Raw genomic sequence first — 18,224 nt, 5'->3', positions numbered from 1 at the left:
TTATTACGTGATGTGATGGAAGTCTTAACTTAGTGTGGTAATCTTTTCACAACATATACATGTCTTAAATCATCAGGTTGTAGCACCTAAACTTACACAGTATTATATGTCCATTGTATCCCAAAAATATATGTTACAAAAACTGTCATTGATTCAACTTTCTCTTGTATATGGAATTGGTAATAATAGATGTACTGAAATTCACTTCCTTTGTGAAAGCCTTAGTGAAATAATGGATCTAGTGGACAATCATTGGTGGACAACTGCATGCCCCAAGGAGAGATAAGCCAGACATCACCAGACTCCTGATGAACTACTACCTGTGAAGTATTATTGCCATAAAGTAGAGCTTGAATCAGATCAAGTCTTCATTTGTAATTACCAAATAACTGGAAATACAAGGGCCAGGAGATCCTGTTGTCACTAGGGGGATGGAATCAGCAAAGTCCAGAACCTGGACAATGAGACAGAATGAATGCTCAGACTTCTGCAATATATTGAATAGAAAAATAAGAGAGGAGAACAAGGAGAAGGTGCCCTGACTGAGAGAATTAAGTACACATCAACCATATGTGTGGGACTTGTTTGGATCCTGACTCAGACAAGCCAACTGTTGAAAATGAACAAGACAGAAGAATAACAGCAAAAACTTTGAGATAATAAGGGAAACATGCTTAGATATTTCATGATATTAAGAAATTATTGTTAATTCTGTAGGTGTGATTAATTATAAATCTGTGTGTGTGTGTGTGTATTTTTTTTTTTTTTGAAGAATCTTTATGTTTAGAACCAAGTATGGAAATAATTGTGGGTTAGATGTCAGGGTCTCTGGGATTTGTGAATGAGGTGGGGATTATAGGAGGAAACAAGAGCAGTCATTAGTTGATGGTTGTTGTAGCTGGAAGACAGATAAATGAGCGTCCATTGCTCTTTACTTTGGTATATGTTTGAAAATTTCAGTAATTTTTTGTATTAATAAAGAATCTTTCATTTGCCAACGCATTTGAGTTCGCCATCACATATCATGTATAAGATCAGTAATTAATAATTCATACCAACACTTGGAGCTACGCAATAGCTTACAAAGCAATTCATTTACAATCTCATTTCTTCCTCCAGGTTACTACTGGGCGTGGTCGGTGTTGTTCAAATCCCCACTTCTCAGAAATGAATGAACCTCAAGGAAGCCCAGGGCAACTGCTGCCTTGAAGCCACGGTCCAGAACTAGAACGTGGAGTCTTAGAAATTCCACATTCTGAGCTCCTCCCCCCACACCTACAAGCTTTAGAAGGGAAGTACAGGAGTGGGATAAAGAAAAGAATTGTTTACCCAGCGCTCGAGGACCGGGCAAAACGGCCACTTGGGGAGTGGAAGTCCTGTGCGGCTGGGCAGATACTCGCTGTGGCCACCAGATGGCGAAGGCTGCTCGCTGCCCAGGGGAGAGCAGCGCCCGCAACTGCGCTCAAACTGCCCTGAGACCCGAAGGCCAAGGGCAAGGCGCTCCAACAGTGCGTGGAAAGCCGACCCGAGGCCAAAGTTACAGAAGTTGGTGTGCGAGTCCTGCCGCCTCCACAGGCTTATAGAAGCAAGTTCAGGGCTTTCCCCGGAGGTGGGGAGTGGAGGGTGCACGCCCTGCTGCATAGAATAAGCAGTAACTCGCGCTTCGGGGTTGGTCAGGGATCCTTCAGAATCCCCGGCACTTTGGGGGCCATCGCTGGGGGCCTGCCCAGTATGTGGCGCAAGTGAATCCTTCCCCTGGGGAACTCGACGCTCTTCTTCTGCGAAGCGCAAAGGATTCCTAGGGCCGAAGGGAAAAAGGGCAAATGGACCTCCAGGAGGTCCTTTAAGCCGTAACAAGGGGAAATTCGGTGGCCCTCAAAGGTCAGCGTCCCCAACATGTTAAAAAAAAAAAAAAAGTTCGTAACTTCAGGCGGTATTCAGGTTCAGGCGGGCGAGAACCCCAAGAGTGTACGCTGAACCCAGTCCTCGTCCTCTTAGCCAGACCAGGATAGGCGCGGGTGGGCAAATTGCGCGGGTTCGAGTCCACACGAAAGCCTAAACCTGAAGGATGGGGGACGGAGGAGATGGAGAATTCATAGAAGGGGACTCAGTCGCGCTCACCAACAGTTTTGCAAATTGTCTTTAAAAGGTGCCTCCTGGTGACGCCGAAATCTCCGCGGGGTGAAAGCCAAACTCTTGGAGTCGGCGTGCAGCGTCGAGGGGCTGGGGGACATCTCGGCGCTAACGCGAAAAATAGGAAGGATGCAGCCAGCATCCAGGCGAGTGGAAAACGAGTGGTTCTAATTTCTGTCCCTACTGGAGGCTCCCTTTCTATTAAAATCAAGGGTCATGCGATACTGTTTTTACTCCGGTGCGTTTCCGTGACACCTGAAAATTTTTTTAAAAAATCGCATCATCACCCCCTCCCACCCCCAACACACACACACACACACACACACACACACACACACACACACTCTTGTCTGGATCTGAATGAAGGAAGAGACTGCAGAGGAAGGGACAAACTGTGAGTCTGCCTTTACCTCCAGGTTTAAAGCTAATCAGAGGTGTCTGGAGAAGGTGGCTAGGACCAAAAGCTGATTTGGAGCTTGAAATTCTCCATTACGAAGCTGGGAGACGCTTTGCTGCGGACTCCAAGCGGGCTCCAAACCCCGGCCCTAGTTCACAGTTTGGCGCGCTACTCTGCAGCTTCCCCCCATCAAATACTTCTTTTCATACTCTTCCTGCCTTTCCCGGTGGGCGGCTCCCCCAACCCCCAGGACGGCTTCCCCAGCTCCCAGCAATTCGCCGCTTCAGCACGCGGAAGGAGGAATCCTGGAACCGAGGGGAGCGAACTTGTGCCGGGGCGCAGTGGGGAGCGGAGGAAGGCCCCGCCCGTTCTTCCCGAAAACAGAGAAGACTTCCAGGGGCTGCGCTGGGACTGTTTTGTTGTTGTTGTTGTTTTTCGTTTGCCTTAAAAAAAAGAAAAAAGAAAACTCGAACAACCAAAAAATGGTTATGTAAAGGACAGGGGGGAAAATGGCAAACAACAGCATTTCCAGCTCAGAGTCGGGTCCTTTTTGCACTTGGTTTTCCTCGGGGCTTTCGTTGCGGTTTACTCACTTTACTGGGTGCTTTTGTTTGGAGCAGGAATGAAGGTGAAGCGAACCCCGGCGGAGCAGCAGACCCCCAAGCCGGGGTCTCCACCCTGCGCCGGGAACGGGTGCAAACGCGGGGACCCTGGCAGAGAATGTAAACAAACGGGGCGCCGAGCCCTTGATCTTTATTTAAATAGAGGCTTGTTTATCGGTGTCATCCTAGGAGGATTAATTAGACACATCTCTTCACAATTTGGTGTCTGACACTCCATCTTAGGAATGCCTTATCACAAGGTGTTAATTGGGGCCACTCAGCCACTTACGTTTCTATTAAACACTGTGAGGGACTTTTCACAAGTACCGGTTCTTTTTACTGTACGGTGCAAAAATATACAGGACTCGAAATAGACTGGGGCCAGAGTCTGCTTTATCCCGGCGGTGATCAGCATTTTGGGGCTTTCTAGAGGGCAGAGCGCTGTTTCGGAATTCCGTCGCAGCTCCCCAGTACGTTATGGTCCCTGCGAGGGGACGGGGGTGCTGACCAGATTAGGGGGGCTGCTAGTCCTCCCTCCAGAGTCTGAATCTGTCATCCATAATAAATATACATAAACCAGATTTCAAGCTTTCGCTTCTAGGGTCGTAAAATTCCGGGCGACTTTGGCAAAGCGTTTTGACCAGGCACCGTCATAGACGTGGGGCTAGAGTCCGGGCCCCCAAGGTCACGGGCGGCGCGGGAAGAACTCGGGCCCAGGAGGGGTGCAGGGAATGGGAAACCGGGGAGAGGCTCCAGGCGGCCTTAATTGGGCGCGGAAGAGGAGGAGGTCCCGACTGATTGCTCGCCTCCCAGCAGCTAATCCTCTTAGCAGCTGCATTTCCGCGCCGCGCAGTTTAGCAAAATGACCCTCCCGGCCAGACCTTTACCCCGGGAGGGTCAGGAAGGGGCTGGAAAGGTTTGCAAGCTGGGCCAGAAGCCGTCTGCTGATAAGCCTGGCGGGACGTCTGGCAGGGGGACAAAGGGCCCTCCGCCCCACTCCTGGGTTTAACTTTTCGGCGGGCCCAGGGCTCAGCCAGGGGATGGGGTGGCCTTCGCCCTCCTGGGGAATGAGAGTCAAATAAACGGAGCTAGACTCAGGGCAAACCGCTCCCCGGCCGCTGTTTGCAGAGTGGAGCTGCGCGGGACGACTTGGAATCCTCATTTGTAAGTGTCGCGCCCGCCCCTAGCCCGCGCCGCCGCTGCCGCCGCAGCGTCCCCAGCGTTCCAGGCCGACTTTGGCTGCCCGCAACGCGCCCCAGCCAGCAGCTACCGAGGCGAGCAGCCCGCCGGCGGCCGGTGCGCTTGGGAGCTCCGTGTAGAAAAAAGCCGCAGGTTGGAGCTGAGGCTGAGTTGTGGGCGGCCCGCTTCCCGCCGCACTGCAGGGACCAGTAACTCGTGGGCGCTCAAAGGGCCGCGGGGGTTCCCGGGGAGCCCACGTGGGTTCAGGGATGGGTGGCCCCCAGATAGCCTAGGAAAAAGCCCAGAGAACGAAGTGGTCACGGGCCGAGGCAGGGCCCGGAATCCAAGGGCTGGGGTCTGAGGTTTCCCAGGCCGGCTTAAGCCTAGCATAGGCAATTCTGCATCTCTGCAATCTCCCCTCTCCCCCACCCCCACCGGCCCAATACCCATTGTCCAGACTTCGCAGTGGGGTGAGGAAATAAACCCATTCATCTTCAAGAAAAAAAGAAGATAAACAAAAGCAACCCCACCCCCTCAAGACTACAGCGTCCACTCACAGATTCTAGAGCCTGAGGGTGGGGGTGGGAAGGGGGTGGGGGTAGGTAGGGGGACTCGGTGTTCATGCTGGTGAAGGGTGGAGAGGGAAGCAAAGTAAGATCTTTAACACAAAGATTACAACTCCAAGTACAGAAGACAGAGCTATACCTGTTCCCTTAATGAACCACATTTATTAAAAATGACTTAAGACTGTACATAAAAACCCAAGATCTCTAAAAAGCCTATAGGAGCTGTGGCATCAGGTTTTCAGTTCTTCACATTACCGAGCTGGGTAGTGGGGATGGCAAAGAAGGAGGGTGAAATAGAGGAGTTTTCCTTACACACGTTTCAAGTTAGTACAGAGTAGCTGAATACATTCTTAACTATCTAAGAAGTAAACAGAATATTCCCCAATATCCGGGATGATGAGAGAACCTATTCCCCACCCCCCGGCCCTGCTGTCAGGTGATCTGCGAATTCTTGACAAAGCCAAAGCACCAATTTTCATCATCTCAGACACAGAAGTAGACTATTTGTACAATATATCCCACAGTATTCTACAGTGTATCTAAGCACACACAAAACTGTACACTTTAAAATTCTCTTTTTTTTCCTTTTTGGCGACTCCCTCGCCTGCCCTCTCCTGAGTCCTACCAGCCACCCCAGCCTGCCGCAGAGGCCTAGCCGGTGAAACAGTCCCAAACTAGGGCCAAACATGGCTTGCTTCAAAAGCCTAGGAGGAATCAAAGTCAGGTAAAGCCAGCACCATCACATACGGTTTTTCTCACTTCCCAGGCCTAGCTATCTTTTGTCCCTAGCAGAAAGTAACAGCAAAAAGTCCCCTGTTGAAGCTTAAGGCCCAGCCCTTCTCCTCCAGAGGCAAAACACCTGGCCACTCTGGGATTCTCTTTGCTTACAGATTTACACATAGGAATGAGAACCAAAGCTTTCAACTCATTGGCTAGCGCTCAGCACTGGAATCTTCAAAGCCTGATTCTCTGAATGTTTAGTGCCTCCAATAAATAAATCCAGAACCTTGAATAACCGTCAACTTTTAAAATGCTTAAAGTCCTTCATTAATTTTATTTAAAAAAGAAAAAAAAATGCGAGGCTTGTTTCCGTTACCTGCAGCAATCAAAAAGCTTTGGCACCTTCTTTTAGAGGATTGCACAAAACGGGATGCATCGAGGTGCAATGCAAACGTCTTTTTGGCAAACCTAGGCAAAGAAGACAACAAAAAACACCACCAAGTCCATCTGCAAAAAGTTAGCTCATTCTGACGAAGTTAAAATAACTCTTTAGGGAGTTGTGTAAAAAGCGTAATAGCCCCCCATGCCTTTGGAGGTGTCTTTACTGTACTCTTCAGCATTAATGTCCTCACACTTTATGGAGGGAGAATTTTCATTACTAGAGGTGCTAGGAGACAGCCGCCGTCGCTTACAAGCACTGGTGTATACCCCCGAATCATTGGAATCCAGAGACTTGATGGAAGGGGGGGTCTCTATCCAAGAAGAGCTAATTTCTTCTTTGACTTTCTCTTTGGAGAGTTGATCTTCAGAGAACACAGGGGGGCTTGTTCTGGAGGTCCATGGGAGTCCAGCTGCCATCTTCCTCTGGTAAGAGCCTCGACCTCCCCACCCTGCCATGGCAGGGAAGGTTGGGTCAGGGTAATAGCCCAGGGCGTGGGACGTCTGGAGGGGCAAGGATTTAATACCATATGGGAGCAAGGTGCTGGAAGTGTATTCAGACTCATAGGAACCGATGTCTAGTTTGTTGGTCCCAGGTTGCTGAACAGGCGTGACAAGCCACCTCTGGGGAGGGTTGGCCACCTCTTCGCTCTGTTGGGGTGAAAGGAGGCCGTTGGTCTGTGGCACGGTTCTCTCGCCATTATAATATCGGGCTTGAGGTAAAGTGTTGACAAAGGGCTCCGGGAAGAAGGACTGAACGCCGTACCGACCTCCAGGGACAATCTGATGGGATCTAGGAGAATCCGTGGGAGATGGAGTTAACCTGTCATTTTCTGAAGCGGTGTACATGCTACAATATAAAGAGAAACACTTAAAAAAAAAAAAAAAAAAAACCTAATGTTGTTCCCAAATAACCACCTCCCAGAAATCAAAAAGGCTCACCACGTAGTGGGTTCTACTGGGCATGCTGATATGCTGGAGTGGAGGGAGAGAGGTAGGAGATGCCCTGGCCCATTTCAGCTAACACTTGGCTCATACAGAAAAAGTTTCCTCCCAAGCACTAAGTATTTAAGCTATAGAAAAATCCACCTTCGCAAGTCTTAGTACTTGAACAGCAGAACAGCTCTCCTTCTCGGTGTCGTGGAAGGAATGCTGGCTGTGGTGGTAGAAATCCCACTTGTAAGTGGTCTTGTGGGGCCTTGCTGTTTAATGTTGTGAAAATTACATCCTCTTAGTTTTAGGTTTTTCTTATGTAAAAATAATAATAATAATAAAAGAGGGGGAGTAATACCTATTTCTCAGAGGATACAAAAATTGGATCAAATGAAAAGGAATGTATATAAATGCAGATTATGAAAATTTCAAATCTCCCCTCAAATGTTAAAAAAAAAAATAGCTCCTCATTTTTTAGCCCTTCACCTTGCTTTAGAAAGTAACAAAGCCCTTCTGTGAAAATTCTAAAGCAAGATTAGCCAAGGGGAAAAAATGCAAAAATAAAAATAGGTGAAAATCCCCAACAAATGTGAAAGCTCGTTCTAGAATGTTTTCTCGGAAGTGTCTGGTGAGGTATGTCCTGTTCAAAGATGACCACGCAAATGTGAATAAAAGCTGCACTTACGAATCATAGTTGTCTCTGAAGCCTTTTGCAAAGGGGTTATGATCAATCTTTAGTTGAGTTATCTAGAGAAGGGAGAAAAAGAGTCAGTCGTTGAGTGCTTTATCATGCTGGACCTAGCTGTAGAGTCTTGGGACACGTGTGACACTCACATCGGTGTTCTGGTAGGCAGTCACTGCAATGAACTGCGTTTCGGAGAAGGTAAAGGTCTGAGTCTTTGAGGGCTCGTTCAGGTCTTCCACGCCGTCCTCTGTCACCTCAACAATATGCAGTCGCGGTTGGTACTTGTGTAAAGACTGCAACACTATCATCTGGAAATGGTAGAGAAAAAGAGCTGCCGAATCCAAACAAAGTCTCTTAGAGGTAAATCTTGACAAACTACTTGTTTTGGAATGGGACCCCTGATTTCCCACTGACAGTTACCTTTTTCTAGAGCCATTTTTAAGATCTTATCATTGTTGCTTTTGAACCTTAAAACCTAGCTGGCTGGGTGTGCTTGTTTGACAAACACTCCTTCCTCTGTGTTTTCTAAGTCCCCCAAAGACTTTAGTATTTCTTCTCCTAATAGTCAACTCACTGTTAACTGAAATCTACGACAATGAGAGAGGTCAAAAGAAAAAAAAAAGGTTAGAACTAGGTGAGCAAACAGGTAACAACTGCAGATATCACAAATACAGTGAAGAGTATGGAAACTTGTTAGGAAAAGAGATCTATGGCCGGAAGCCACCCCATCCTCTGTCACTCTACCTGGGTGTTGTTGTTATTTGCGCCTTTGTTATTGGTGAGTTTTAATTTCCCAAAGGAAATCTCCTGTCTCATCCAGTGGGAACCAGTATTAGGAGACTCTGGGTGAACATACATTTTGTTGCCTAAGAGAAAATGAAACAAAACACAAAACCCAAGCAGATAGGGCTGATTACACATGGACACAGGGGAGGGATGAATGTCTGTCACTTTTGGGCAAAGATTTAAGAGTTAGTCTTCAGGCACAAATCTCCCCAGAGTTCGCTCTCCACCTAGACTGCACTAACAGCCCTCCCAGGGCCCCTGTACTTTGGGCGCCTTCCTTGGACAAGGCAGTCATCTTAATGCTACCTCAAAATACATAAAAGGAGCCACCAGGAAATGTCTCTTGAAGGTCAATTTGGGGGCCTTCTAAAGCCGGAAGGGGAACAGCGGATGCAAAGTGGTTGGGTTTTCAAGGGTAGACCCAGCCTTGAGGAAGGCTTTCTCAAGTGAAGTTTGGAGTGTCAGCAGCCCTTTCCACCCAGGAGCATTTAGTAGGAAAGGTGGGGGAGGGCGGGGAGAGGTAGGGTCATGATTAAAATACCAAAGTTTATATTCCTAGGCAAGAAATCTGACTTGGCAATTCTCCCCCCCTCTCCCTGATTCCAACCATCAACATCAAGGAACTCATACTAATACCTCTAGGCCCCAGATGAGGGGCAAGTGCTCGATTTAAATGTGAGTTTTCAGAATCAAGAGTTCACCACCCTCCCCTCCCTTCCTGGGCCTCCTCTCTCCTCACCCTGCATGTTATTGTCCGCTTTGCCGCAGGTCACCCACTTGCCCCCCTGGAATCGCCAGTGGTTGGGGTCCGCCAGCACCACCTCTACAAACACATTGTAGTGGGCCGTGGGATTGAGTCCGTTTATGTTGAAGCTCAAGAAAGGAAACATGCGCCTGGGCAGGGGAACAGAAGCAGGATAAGCGATTTAAACCCAGATACCCGAGAGCAGGCCCGCAGCAGACCAGGTTTGCCGGCACCTTGGGGCCGGTAGGTCGGAGTGGGACATTGAAAAGCCTACAGAAAGAACAGAATACCAGTCCAAAAAGTGACCTTACTCTGCAAAATACTTGAGTTGTCAACTCCGGGAACATCTTTTTTTCTGAAACAATTTGCCCCAAAGTCAGTATTTCCCAAATTGAAATGCCACCGCACCCTCTTCTCAATCAAGTCCTTTTTCTTCCAGGACGTTAAAAATCATTCGTTTTTCTACGTTTAAGTACCGGAGAACAAACAACGTGCAGTTGTTTGCGTTTAAATTCTTAAATTGTCAGGCTAAAAGTTCTCCTGAGCGCCCCTCTCCCAGCTCCCACCCTTCTCTTTCCCCAGTTGTACCCGCTGTTAGCAGTTGGATAGGTATCAGAACTTTCTCAAGTCCCGAACCGCACCAGGTCTGGCTCCAGGGCCTGCCTAACCAACTACCCAGACCAACCCACCCTCCGATGGCCATCTACCCGAGACCCCCAGTGGAGACTGAGGCGCCAAAAACTGCGGGAGCCCATCTATTGCGCTCAGGAAACCAACCTTTGCGCCTTAACCCACCCGCGGCTCCTCTCCGGTATGCAGGGACCAGCTCGGTATGCAGAGCGGGCGGATCTAGTAAATCCAGCTTTGTGGACAAGCCCCAATTTCCATTTCCGCCTCCTTCTCGCCAGTCCAGGTGAGGGTGACCGGAGGGGAGGAGGAACAGCTCTAACATCGGGACCGTGCACAAGCCGGTGCGCGGACCGGGAGGGACACCGGATTGGAGATGCGCGCGGAAAAACACTTTTCAAGCAAATCGTGGAGAGAACGGGCCCAGCTCCCTCACCCCCGGCCTTCCCCACACAGTCATTCAACTGTCATTCACCTCGGGGCCCCTCCGCGCTGCGCTCACCTGCCCTGTTTCGTAATGATCATCTCGGTTTGGTGGCGGTGGAATTTGAGCCACAGAGGCCGGTTGCACAGGTAGACGTGGGCACGGAAGCCGGAACCAGGAACCCCCAGTCCCCCCAATCCTCCGCAGGACCCCGCAGCTGCCGCCCCAGGGTACGGCCCATAGAGCGGAGCCCCCTGGCTGTACTGATAGGCCCCCGGGCCGCCTGCCCCGCCGCCGCCGCCGGCGCCCGCTCCGCTACTAGCGCCGGCTCCGGGGCCGAACTGTGCCCTCCCAGGTGGGCACACAGCCGCGGGGAAGCCGCCGGGGGGCAGCATGGAGCCGTAGGGGTAGCGCGCCCCGTTGGGAGTAGGGTAGACAGATCCGTGGGGCGCCCCGGCCGTCGCCTGGTAGGGAAAGAGCGAGCAGGGCGCGGCCAGCTCGGAGCCCTGAGGCCCGGGGGACTGGAGGTAGTAGCGCTCCGAGCTCAGGCTGTCCATGGAGTAGCGCGCGGTGGCTGCGGCCGCGGCGGCAGCGGCGGCGGCCGCGGCGGCGGCTGAGGGCAGCTCCTCCTCCCCGCAGGGGGAGCCCTTGCGGCCGTCCGGGGGCCCGGGCTTGGCCACTGCCGCGGCGCTGGCGAAGGCGTCCCCGGCGTCGGCGTCACTGAGCATGGCCGCGGGGGCCCCCGCGCTGGCGGCTGTGGCTTCCCCGCTCCCAGTCTCGCACGAGAGGCTGCCGGGGAACTTCTTGGGCGCTTTGTCTAAGTCCAGCCTCTGAGGCGAGGGGGCCGCGCCAGGGAGGTGGCCTGCGCTCCCGCTGCCTCCGCCTCGCGCACTCTCCAGCGGGTAGAAGTGCGCGCCGGGCAGGTTCACCGAGCTCACCAAGAGCTGCTCCCCTAACTGCATGCTTTGCAAAGCGCAGACGGCAGCTGGCTGCTTCCTCTCCTCCCGCGGCCTTAATATAAAGGCAGGATGGGGGAGCCAGCGCCCTCTTCCGAGGGGAAGGTAACTTCCCCTTCCTCCGGTGCTGGGGCTACCCACCTGGCCGCACGCGGGCCACTAAGGCGCGCACTGGCGCGCCCTGAACCCAGCGTCCTTTCCGCGAGGAAAGCGCACTGGGTTTCAAGGCAGGAGGTGGCAATGGACCGAAAAGCACTCTTTTCCCTTCCCGTCTTTCTTGCCTTTCTGGACCCCCGTCCTCCTCCGCACTCACACCCAGGAAGAAGAGGATTTAGATCTCTGTCCCCATCCACCCACCAGCGCTAGCCTTTCTGCCCTTCTCGACTGCCAAAGCGTGGGTCAAGTTGACCACTTGGAAACTTGCGGGCTGTCATTGGCTGCTTTATATATGTGCGGCCAGGGAGGGGCTTCGCGGGCCCACAGCCCGGGGACTCTCCTATTGGCTGATGGAGGTGACACTAATTCAATTAGGCATTTACTAATTGGATCATGTCGACTGCGACTTTCTTTTCCTTTAGTCTTTTTTTTTTTTTTTTTTTTTTGAGACTCTGTCCTACTATGAGAATCAGTCCTGATGTCCGTATTTTGCTGGGGTTTAGGGGGAAAGGATTTGGGGTCTCCGTAGCGGGGTTCAGTCCTGCCACAGAAGCCATCTCAGAGGAGGATGCGGAGGCGGGAGCAGGGTTTAGAGGCTGGCTCGAGAAAGGCTCTGCAAGCTGAAGGTTTGAAGGAAGGCACCCGTCCCTGAGGGTGGGGATCTGGGGAGAGTCGGAGAGAGGCCAGGCCGAAGCGAGGTCTCTTTCCTCATCGGGGGCTGTAGCTTCAGGCACACTTTCCTCTCGAAGGAGGAAGGCTCCCAGGCCTTCAACACACAGGAACCCCATTTTGTTCCGTCCCACTCATTTACTCATTGGGAAGGGTGCGCGACCTTGAGCTCGGCTTTTGGGATTCCAGGGTCGGCGGGAGCACATTGCCATCCTTGAGGACCAGCTTGAGTCCGAAGCCCTGGTGGGGTGAGGTACTGGGGACACCCTCACCCTCGCGCCAACACGCCTGCTTTCAGGAGGCAATCGCTTTTACTCTCCACAGTTTAAAATCCACCGCAGCTCAGTTTCCCTGCATCCCGGACCCCCTCCGTCCCACACACCACCTTCAGTGGGGCCTGGCACCAAGAAACAAAGGTTCTCCAGCAGCAGTGCGGTTGAGATTCCCTGCGCCTCTTCTCTGCGGCGCAACACAGAAGGTAGAATAATTAGTGAAATAATCAGTTTGATATCGAATTAAGCCCTTTTGCCCCAGCTGCTTGTTTCTCCCTTGCGTTTCCGCAGACCGTGGAGTCAAGAGCGGTGCCGTCTTATTTTATTGTTTTTTTTACCGAAAAGGGGGGAGGCACATTTCATTGCGGATAAGGAAGAGCATGAATATTCGCTGTTAATAAGCAATTACAGACGCGGCTTGTAATCGCTCCGGGAGCGCATTTTCCGGCTGAGATGTTGGGACTCTGCTTCCCCAACCGAACACGATCACACGGGAAACTCTTAGCCCACAACAGATGAGGCGGCCTCCGGATTTCTTGAGCGCGCACACGCCAGTGCAGAATGGCTCGAAGCCTTCCAAGCCAGGTTCAAACCACAGCAGCACAAACCAACAGCTGCACGTCTGGGTTAGAGAGAGCGAGACGGTCCGTAATACAGTCGGAAGCTCCAGGGAATTTACCAGTTTTGGGGGGGGGGGGGGAAAACAGGGGGAATGAGAAGGTTTTCAGGGTCAGGACACAGCCCGTGGGGAGGCAGCACATTCAGAGAGTGGGCCGGGGCGGTGATCCCGCAGGTCCTGGGCAGAGCAGTCCAGGAACAGATCCCTGGAAAGCTGGCCCAGAGCGCACTCAGCCCAGCGCCCCTAGCATCTCGTCCTGCTAGTTGAGTTCGGGTTTGGCGTGGCTCTCTGCTCCGAGCACCCCACCGACCACTCCCACCTCCCGGCTTTTGTTTTATTTTGACCCAGGAAAGTCTTGAACTGAATTTTTAAAGTACTTTGTGTGTTTGAAAACTTCATGATTTTCAAAGTGGAGATTCCGTGAAGGGGACTGGAGAACAGGAAAGGAAGGGACTGTGCGGTCGGGGCAGTTTGGCGACGTAACTCAGATTTGGGGGACCTGGTTACTACTCGTGTGCTCCTCCGCGTTAGGCTTGACCGGAGCTGCAGGCTGTTTGAGGAAAAAGTAGGGGTGAGATGGAATCTCACATTATTTGGAGATAGGGTGGCTGAGGGTATGTATCGGTTTTGCGCTTTATCACAGAAAGCGGGCCTCCGTGTACCATCAAATTGCTTTCGAGGCGACCAGGGAAGCTCTGCGCGTGGCAAAGTGCCATAGCAGGCAACAGGCATCGTTCCGACCCACTCTGGCGCAAATAACGCGGGCCAGCTGTCCCCCGCGCCACATCAGAAAGGGCTGATTTTATTCCAGCCCCAGAGCAAGCTCTTGAAAACGCGTGGGTTCATTCTGAGGGCTACTTTATTATTAAATATATACACGATATGCGTGATCCAGATTAGTGTTGACTCCTGGGGCAGGAAATTGCAGTTTACATCTCCCCACCTCTCCAGAATTTCTAGAATTTGACCCAAACTTTAACACATTTTACAGATGAGGAAATAAAGAGGAATTCAAAGAGAATCAAAATTCGGGCTGTACAAAACTGCTCTGAGACCTGGCATTTTGGGAACATGGAAGACATATACATGATTTATATTACATTTTTAAGTAACAAATTCTTTTTTTTTTTAACATAATGAAGAGCAGCGTTTCAACTAAAGATGATTTTTTTTCTGACAACAGAGAGATAAAAAATCCTCATTGAATGATTTTTCCTGTATTGATTGACTAACTGCATTATTATTATTATTATTATTATTATACATGGAATATACTAGTCTAAATGCCTGGAGAGTTATAGATGAGCAAATCTGTGATTTCCTACTTAGAATGGATTTTCTTTTGCTGGCTCCATTTTACTTATAATCAGGGAAAGAGACATAAAAAATATTTTCATGTATCCTAGCCAAACTTTAAAATCTAAGCACTCTTTTCCAGAAATAGGAACAGAGAAGAAAGCTAAGCACTGGCTTCCCTGAACATGTCAGGCAGCACCCTCCTTAGATTGGGTGGGTAAATAACAGCCCCTTCCAGCCTGCTTGCTGTTTGATTTCAATTACACCCCAAGCTTCATGAAATCCAAATGAGACATTTATTGAAAGGTGCCTGGTTTTATGTGGCTCAACTGACAGTGTATTGGAATACATTGAACAAAAACATCAACACTGGGGAGGAAACGTGGAGACCCCTTGGAACTCCAGCCCCAAATGCTGGCTGGATTAACTCAAATCTTGCACCTTCCAACATGAGTTGGAGCAAGCAGGACCCTTTGAAGGCTACAAGTAAGTCAAGGCCAAGCCTGTAATGAGCCTATGGAAGATCTTATGCTCTGTTGATTCAAGCAATCCTATCAGCTTCCTGCCACCATCTCATCCTGAGAACACAAAATTATTGACAACTTGGCCAGGTGACCTCTTTACCCATTTCTCCCCCTTAAAGGTAACCACTGTCAGTGCATTCATATTTTAAAATTCACACCGAGAAGCATTTTGCTATAACATTTTACTATAACTATGACATATCAAATACATATACATACATATATACATATATGAGTAAGTTACAGGGGTGAGTTATAGATGAGTGCAATGATCTATGGTTTTGCTCCTGCCCTGCCCCACTCTCGACACAACCAAGGGGGCCCATATAAATGTCCCAATAAATTCTATTATTTTCACCCCCACTAAAAATGTGTTATCAAAACACCGTCCGTGTTATTCAAACACTTTGTAAATTCTGAGCAGACTTGCTGCCGGTTCTCCTTTTAACCCTAGGAAAACATTCCAACATTACCCGGTCACCAGCGCTTCGCCTGGACTCTGGGAAAACGTCAATGGGTGTTTTGTGGTGAGTTGGTCCTTTTACTATTTATCTATGGCCTTTTCTTTGTTGATGTTACATTTTATTTCACCATCTCAGGTTAACTCTTTGGCCCTTTGTTCTCTGCAGGCCAGATCTACCACCTCCACTGTGCTTTCCAGAGGGGGAGGGAGTTTTCATCACTGTAAGGTTGTTCATGTTTCACCTTTTTCTTCTTTTAAAGAAAATGTCCTGTAAGATAAAACATTTTGGCAAGGACAAGTAGTTTTGATTCTGCTGACAACAGCAAGATACTTCCACCAACACAGTTTCACTTTTATAAGAATTTATAATTCACCATGATGCTGGAATTGACTGATCATTTGCTTAAAAAAAAAAAAAAAATTGCCAGGTCCACAAATGTGTGAGGCAAAAGTTTACATTAAACTCACCGCATTTTTCAAACAAACATGGCAAATTTAAACTATTTTCTTAGCTCTCCATCTATGTATTTAGATTGCTAAGTACAATTGTAGGTTATTGTTAAAATTCGAAGAGGTGGGGCCATCCTGGAATGAAACATAAGAAACATACCCGAAGTTGCTTATTACAAGAAATAATCGATCCTTCCTTAAACGTCGAATCAAGATTCTTTTTTTTTTTTTTTAAATGAAAGCATTTTTCAAACAGCAAAGGAATTCCTGGATTTCAGTGCTGCTTTATCATTTTTATATTCACCTTTATGGAAGTACATAGATTCACCTAAATACAAGACAGCCATGTGGGACAAAGTAAATAAAGTAAAAAATTCTCAGAAATAAGTTATCGGACTGTTTGGTTAATTATTGTTACATTAAAATATGAAAGTTATACAGGGTTCCACCTATCTTGCTTACTTTTGCACCTTGAAAGTTCTGACACTTAGTAGGGGCTCATCTGTTAACTGAAAGAAAAGGTTGCTGAATTCGTAAACTAGAACAGATGAAATAGCCCAAGGAAAGTGTCAGGTCCCAAGCTTTATAACTATGAAGATGAAAGTGAAAATGCTATTTGCTCCCCATGAGAAAAAAGATAACACAGATCTTCCTAAATTAATGGACATGGCATTTTCAGTTTTTTAAGACTTTTCAGGATTTTTTAAATCTTCCCTAGACCTTTCCTAACCCAATGTTCTTACGTGATTGTATGGCTTCTCTTGTGTATTTCATCAATGTTGACACTTTTCCACAGTGAAATAGAAAAGTTAGTGCTGGAATTGCAGTATAGCTCTTAATGGGAGCAACCAACATGTAGCCAAGGAGAAACATCCTCCTAAACAGAAATCACTTGCATATCACTAAGAGAGTCGGTAGAGCCTATGGCAGTGAATGTTTCAACAGAAGCCACCTCTTTGGTACAGGTGCGGCAGGATGTCTACACAACAGGTGGGCAGAATCCAATCCTGTTGACCAAAGCTTCAAAATGACAGGGCAGCTGCAACCTCTCATTCAGGCCCCCTGAGAGAAATGGGGAGAGGGGCAGTCTTGGTTGAGGAGTTACTCAGCAGAAAGCATTAAGCCAGTAAGATAACCGAGGAAGAGGGGGGAGGAGGAGGGAGGAAAGAAGGACACCAAAGAGATCATTCCATAAACTAAGAGAAAAGCAGAATGTTGTATGCAAAATGGTATGTATTTGGGGCTTTTTACCTTTTACTAGCTTTGTGAATCTGGGCAAACTCCTTAAGCTTTCTGTTCCCCAGTTCCCACTTGTAGTAATAGCATATAGAATGCAAAGCAATTAGAACAGCACCTGGCACATTGGAAGGTCCGAAGTCTTTCCTATTGTTCCCCATCACACTTAAACTGAGCTCATTTTTTGCTCTTTTCTTAGTAGTTGCTGGGGCGAAATGAGGATGCATCCTTGTCTGGGGAGAGGTCAGGAACCTAACGGTCAAAAGCAACGTGAACTAGAAGTAGGAAGCAGGACTGAGTTAGGTAGAACCTGAGAGGAGATTCCCCAGTTGTTTCTACAGCTTCTTTCAATTTCTCCAAAACCTTGCGGGATGGAGGGGGGTGGGGGGAGGGGTGGAATCCAGTGCCCTCCTCTTGAGCGCCGCTGGAAAGGTGCACTTCAAAGGGAGGCGGCTGGGGCGCCCAAGCCCGGGTGCGCCTTCCGCCCCCTCCAGGCCCCCATTAGCATTCTGTTTTTCCCAGGCCTCCTTGCCCTCCCGCCTCCCGCCGGGATTTTGCCATTCTGGCCCATTATTTGTCAAAGAAAAAAAAAATAGGGTTTTTAGCTCAGGTTTTGTTCTCCACTTACTTGGATAAAAGGCTCGACCACGCAGGAGTTAAGTGAATGGTCCGATGCCTCCCGCAGGGCTCTCGCTCCTGGAGAAGGCACCCTGAACTGGGGGTCCCCAAAAGGACACCATCTGGATCAGCTCGAGGCGGGGGAGGTGGGGGTTGGCTGCGGGCCTCAGTGGCCGCATTTGCAAACTGAGGGGACTAGAGGGCTGCTCTTAAAGAAGCCCCCAAGTCCTGATCAGCCTGGTCCGCTTAACCACTCGGTAGGGCCAGGAACTTACGTGGAACCCCCTCCTCCGAAAGATTCCAAGGGAAAAGAGAGCAATGAAGGAAAATAATAAAAGCAGCAACAGCTGACAATGTGCCAGACTCTTCTGCTTTATCTGTACGATCTTTTAAAATCGATACCTTTAAATGTTTCGACAACCCATTTTACAGAAGGGTAAAGCCATACTTGGGGAAATGAAGGCCCTTGTCCACAGGCACACAGCTAAAAATGGTAGCGGGGGAATTTGAATCCTGGCAGTCCGAGGTGCGGGGCTCCCAGTGAAGGAGTTAAGGATGTGTAAATGGGGCGGGGTGTGGGGCGTTGTTTTCTTTGAGGGGTAAGGCTTCCAGCTAAGTGTTGGAATGGGGGTCATGTGTGGCTTCGAAGGAAGCGAGTGGACTGCGCTAGGTGCACATCTGCAGCCGCTGGACCTTTAAAATGAGTCTCTTTTATGGAAACTGGGCCTCA

General features: G+C 49.3%; 1 protein-coding gene across 2 annotated transcripts; it reads right to left on the bottom strand.

Moving 5' to 3' along the window:
• Positions 1-5,025: 5,025 nt before the first annotated feature.
• Positions 5,026-11,559, bottom strand: EOMES (eomesodermin). Of its 2 annotated transcripts, none has more exons than XM_059390808.1 (6): positions 10,314-11,559; positions 9,179-9,333; positions 8,398-8,519; positions 7,803-7,961; positions 7,654-7,715; positions 5,026-6,885 (listed from the first exon to the last, which is right to left on the bottom strand). In XM_059390808.1, the coding sequence occupies exons 1-6, from the start codon at positions 11,195-11,197 to the stop codon at positions 6,147-6,149; spliced, it is 2,121 nt and encodes a 706-aa protein (XP_059246791.1). In that variant the 5' UTR covers positions 11,198-11,559; the 3' UTR covers positions 5,026-6,146. The 2 variants fall into 2 exon arrangements, with proteins under 2 accessions (XP_059246791.1, XP_059246792.1); XM_059390809.1 differs by having other exon boundaries at positions 5,026-6,828.
• Between the last annotated feature and the right edge of the window lie 6,665 nt (positions 11,560-18,224).

This window comes from Mustela nigripes, chromosome 2 (genome assembly GCF_022355385.1).
Source record: "Mustela nigripes isolate SB6536 chromosome 2, MUSNIG.SB6536, whole genome shotgun sequence".
NCBI lineage: Eukaryota > Metazoa > Chordata > Mammalia > Carnivora > Mustelidae > Mustela > Mustela nigripes.
This window is presented reverse-complemented; position numbering and strand designations above follow the sequence as displayed.

Excerpts from the sequence above, each read along its gene's own strand:
- EOMES (XM_059390808.1), bottom strand. The coding sequence starts at position 11,197 with ATGCAGTTAGGGGAGCAGCTCTTGGTGAGCTCGGTGAACCTGCCCGGC. Across the intron at positions 9,334-10,313 it reads ATCATTACGAAACAGGGCAG|GCGCATGTTTCCTTTCTTGA; the intron begins GTGAGCGCAGCG and ends TCCCCTGCCCAG. Across the intron at positions 7,962-8,397 it reads CAAATAACAACAACACCCAG|ATGATAGTGTTGCAGTCTTT; the intron begins GTAGAGTGACAG and ends TACCATTTCCAG.